Consider the following 5,188-nt stretch of genomic DNA (forward strand, 5'->3'; position numbering starts at 1 on the left):
TTCCCAAAAAGTTGTGCAATAAGCATCAATTAAGAACAATGAACAGACAGCTAGTGATACCAACACTTTTATAATGGTTTCAATATTAAAAAAAGAAACTGCCAGTAGCCATAAAATAACTGAATGGTGAGACAACAAGGAAGTGAACATAGTGATTGGATACACTATGATAAATCCACATACTTGAAGAGCTCTTATATGTCAAAACAATTAAATCAAATTAATTTTAAAAAAACTTTTGCTAGTGATTAATATATTACCTATTGAGTGAAAAAGCACACAAAGACATTATTAATAATGGATTAACCACATAGTGGATATAATGCAGTAGGACAGCACATAGTAAACAAACATTACGATAGAGTCTTATAAAGCGCTTTTCTGGATCTAAACATGTTAGTCCACTCTGCAAAGCTAGTATATAAAAGAATACTGCAGGAATTGTTCCAATGCTTTTGTCATCCACAACATCCGTTAACAGTACCTAAATAAATATTATGTTAAAACATCTGAAAATTGAACTACATGTCCTGCATCTTACTCATTGGATGAATGCCCCTATATAATGACAAAAATATGATACAAAACGTGTCATTCCTAAAACGGCCGTAAATGTGTCGTATCCTTTAATCAACACATTTTTCACAACTCTAACCAAAGTTTCAATTTGTATATCCATATCAGTTATCAGGTATAGAAACTGTTATAGTACTCGTAATGCCCAAAATATTGGTAGAACACTTGAAACGTTGAGACGATTCCATTCCACTTTCAGAACATCAACCACATTCACAACCCATGTTCACTCGTATACGGCTATATTAATTACGAATTAAATTTGTAATTGTAAATAGATGCAGCCATAATGTTTTCAGCATGATAAACAATGGCGATTATGTTGATTATTCTGTTACTCTATTCAACAAAACATGTATCCGTGTACCAGGTAAAAAATGCAATGGTTAAAGTAGGAATACTAAAGCTTAATCTGAAAGCCTGAAATATATAATACATTATTTTTTATTCAGATGAAAGATTTATTCGGATTTTAATAAATTGTAAACTGATGTGATAATGATAATTATTTAATAATATTTATTTATTTTCAACTATAGTTTTACAGTTTATTAAAAGTACCTTTACAATCTAACTAACATTCATCTGCATAAAAAATAATGTATTAAATATTTCAGGCTTTCAGATTAAGCTTTAGTATTCCTACTTTAACCATTGCATTGTTTACCTGGTACACGGATACATGTTTTGTTGAATAGAGTAACAGAATTATCAACATAATCGCCATTGCTGATGACAATGCTGAAAACATTATGGCTGCATCTATTAACAATTACAAATTTAATTCGTAATTAATATAGCCGTATACGAGTGAACATGGGTTGTGAATGTGGTTGATGTTCTGAAAGTGGAATGGAATCGTCTCAACGTTTCAAGTGTTCTACCAATATTTTGGGCATTACGAGTACTATAACAGTTTCTATACCTGATAACTGATATGGATATACAAATTGAAACTTTGGTTAGAGTTGTGAAAAAATGTGTTGATTAAAGGATACGACACATTTACGGCCGTTTTAGGAATGACACGTTTTGTATCATATTTTTGTCATTATATAGGGGCATTCATCCAATGAGTAAGATGCAGGACATGTAGTTCAATTTTCAGATGTTTTAACATAATATTTATTTAGGTACTGTTAACGGATGTTGTGGATGACAAAAGCATTGGAACAATTCCTGCAGTATTCTTTTATATACTAGCTTTGCAGAGTGGACTAACAGGTTTAGATCCAGAAAAGCGCTTTATAAGACTCTATCGTAATGTTTGTTTACTATGTGCTGTCCTACTGCATTATATCCACTATGTGGTTAATCCATTATTAATAATGTCTTTGTGTGCTTCTTCACTCAATAGGTAATATATTAATCACTAGCAAAAGTTTTTTAAAATTAATTTGATTTAATTGTTTTGACATATAAGAGCTCTTCAAGTATGTGGATTTATCATAGTGTATCCAATCACTATGTTCACTTCCTTGTTGTCTCACCATTCAGTTATTTTATGGCTACTGGCAGTTTCTTTTTTTAATATTGAAACCATTATAAAAGTGTTGGTATCACTAGCTGTCTGTTCATTGTTCTTAATTGATGCTTATTGCACAACTTTTTGGGAAAAATTACATGATTATGTGTACAATATCAAATTATTTGGCAATACGGTAATTTTAGAAATCCTTAACATTTATTTTATAATATAATACCAACTTTGAGATTCGCTTCAGTCTGAGTCCATTTGTGGCGTACTTGTAATGACTGAAGATACTCCGTCCGCCATCTTTTCCAAAATCCTTGTATCAGTTGCTGTACCATGTGCCAACGAAGGCTCGGAGCTTTTATATCGAGGTAATTGGTCTCCGGTAATGCGGTTAAAGGTTTTCCTATAATTAAGTGACCCGGGGTCAGTGCTTTCTTGTCACCATCGTGTGTTGATGCGGGAGTTAAAGTCCTTGAGTTTAATACTGTTTCCATCTGTGATAGCAAAGTTTTGGCTTCCCGGTCTTTAATATAGACTCTCCTAAACTTCTTCGTAAATGATGGAATTTCATAGGTTTTTACTCCTGCTCGCCATAGTCCACCCACATGTGGGGAATGCGGTGGAATGAATGACCGATCAATTCCAGCTTGAATTGTGTATGCATTAATATTTTGTTTGAATTCCCTTGATCCGAAAAAGTTCTTATGTTGTGCCGATGCTCCAACGAAATTTCGCTCATTATCAGAATGTATATGTAATGGACACCCGCGTCTTTCGATGAATATCCGTAACGCAGTGTGAAATAATTCAGTGCTTTTGTCGTAAAACATACCAAATAAGGCGACATACGATTTATATATATATATGTTTTGATATGCGTGAATCGAAGTGCACTTGAAAAGGACCAGCATAATCGACTCCACACACAAGAAATATTGAAGATGAATTAGCTCAATTAACAGGAAGGGAGCCCATTAGCTGCTCGGAAGCTTGTACTTTCCATCTATAGCATGGGATACATTTAAAAATTATCTTTTGAATAACACTGCGAAAGCCCGGAATCTTATATTTTCTTTGCAAACTAGCTACTTTTTGCTGTGGTCTGGCATGGATAAACCGTCAGTGTTCCCTGTCCGTAATTAGTTCCACCAACTATGCTGTAGAAGGCAGAAAAATGGGATGACGTGCCTCATATTGCTTGTTTGAATTTTGTAGCCGACTTCCAACCCTCAATACATTATAGTCGTCGATGAATGGAACTTATGATTGTAATTTGCTGTTATTTAAACATTTCAAATGTTCAACTGGGCAATTTTCAGTTGCAAACGCTTGAGCTTGAATAATTTTTACCCAGTACATCAACCCTCGTTTTACTTCCTCGACATTCAAATGTCCAGTCAGGCGGTATTTCTTTCGAGTAACTGCTCGGAATAGATACGCTGTCATCCGTTACAACCGTTCTAGTTTCGAAAATGTATTAATGATATCCTGAAATTCCTTTTGACTCTTGGTGTGGAAGTGTAATACCTTAACTGTCTTACGCTGTTTACAGGTTCCTCTTCATTGTTAAATAACTTTGTTTTGTCCATTCGGTTTCTGGTTGTATCATCCCTGGAAGTCCACTCCATCACTGAGTACAATTAGTGATATTATCTGCGACGCCTAATCCACGAGAAATGAAATCCACCGGATTATCCATCCCATAAAATGTGCCACCAATCATGTTTGTTTTGTTAGTTCCCGGATTTCTTCAATACGATTTGCCACGAAAATTTTCCAAGTATCTGTAACACCTTCATTTCGAATCCAACTTAATACAATAGATGAGTCTGACTACATTAGAATCCGATCAAATTTAAGAATATCATTTAACGATTGGACTACAACCGTCATCAACTTGCTACCCAACAGTGCTGCACATAATTCTAGGCGAGGCATTATCACTGTCTTTAATGTGCTGAACAGCGCCCCCGGCGCGGATGGCATAACTGCGGGCATACTCCGAAAGGCATGGCCAGCCATCAGGGACCCTGTATCCAAACTTTATGGTTGGTGCCTACAGGACGGCGTGTTCCCTGGACTCGTGGAAAGCCCGCCAGATTGATTATAATCCCAAAACCAGGGGATAAGGACCCGAGTCAGGTCAAATCATACAGACCCATCAGCCTCCCACCGTCACTTGGCAAAGCACTCGAGTCCCTGATTATTAAAAATATAACCGATGAGACTGACCTCGACTCGCACGATGAGCAACATGGGTTCACCACTGGTAAATCGACAATCAGCGCCTTAGAGAGCGTCTACCAGTGGGTCGATTCATCCAAAGCACGGTACATATTCGGCACCTTCCTTGACATCTCGGGGGCCTTTGACAACGTCAAATGGTCACCGCTGCTGTTAAGGCTGGTCGAAATGGGCGCGTCGCTAGGGACTTCGAGAATCGTGTGCTCATATCTTGAACACAGATGAGCTGACTTCGAAATGGAAGGAGTACACTACCGCCCCGCCGATTGGAACGCGGCTGCCCACAGGGGTCACAGCTTGGTCCGACGTTGTGGAAGGTCGCCATGACGCCGATCTACGCTCACTTCCTCAATCGAAGACCTCGAAAGTCACGATGACATACTCATAATGGTCGGCGCAGCGAGACCTCCGCTAGCGTTCAAACGAACAGAAGGCCACCTCGACGACTTAAAGGCGTGGGCTGCCTGCTTTTGACTTGAGTTCTCAGCCGAGAAAAATCTGTTCCTATCGCTAAAGGGTGGCCTCAAGCCTGGTTACTCGGTGGGCTTCGGCTCAGCAGATTTAGCCCCGAGAATCGCTTCGGCGTCAACGGCGAAATACATTGATCCCCGAAAGAGCTATTGGGATCACGTGGTGGCCATCAGCTCCAAATCTGCCAGCCTCTATAGGAGACTCAGGAACCTTTACTCCGCCAATTGGAGAATGAAAAACACGGCAGCCAGAATGATTTACAGAGGCGTGTTCCTGCCCAGGGTAACTTACGCCTCAGAAATTTGGGCGAACGGAGCCAAACTCGAGAAGAATCGAAAGAAACACCTCAGCGCTCAGAGGGCACCGCTACTGGCCATAAAGGGGGCCTACAAAACGTCATCCACGAACTGTCCGGCAGTA

At 38.7% G+C, this 5,188-nt stretch overlaps 1 protein-coding gene across 1 annotated transcript; it reads right to left on the reverse strand.

Moving 5' to 3' along the window:
• Window positions 1–1,189: 1,189 nt before the first annotated feature.
• LOC132953321 (uncharacterized) lies at window positions 1,190–2,883 on the reverse strand. The gene is made up of 2 exons (XM_061025830.1): window positions 2,280–2,883; window positions 1,190–1,338 (listed from the first exon to the last, which is right to left on the reverse strand). The coding sequence occupies exons 1-2, from the start codon at window positions 2,881–2,883 to the stop codon at window positions 1,190–1,192; spliced, it is 753 nt and encodes a 250-aa protein (XP_060881813.1).
• Between the last annotated feature and the right edge of the window lie 2,305 nt (window positions 2,884–5,188).

This window comes from Metopolophium dirhodum, unplaced genomic scaffold, assembly GCF_019925205.1.
Source record: "Metopolophium dirhodum isolate CAU unplaced genomic scaffold, ASM1992520v1 scaffold12, whole genome shotgun sequence".
Lineage (NCBI taxonomy): Eukaryota > Metazoa > Arthropoda > Insecta > Hemiptera > Aphididae > Metopolophium > Metopolophium dirhodum.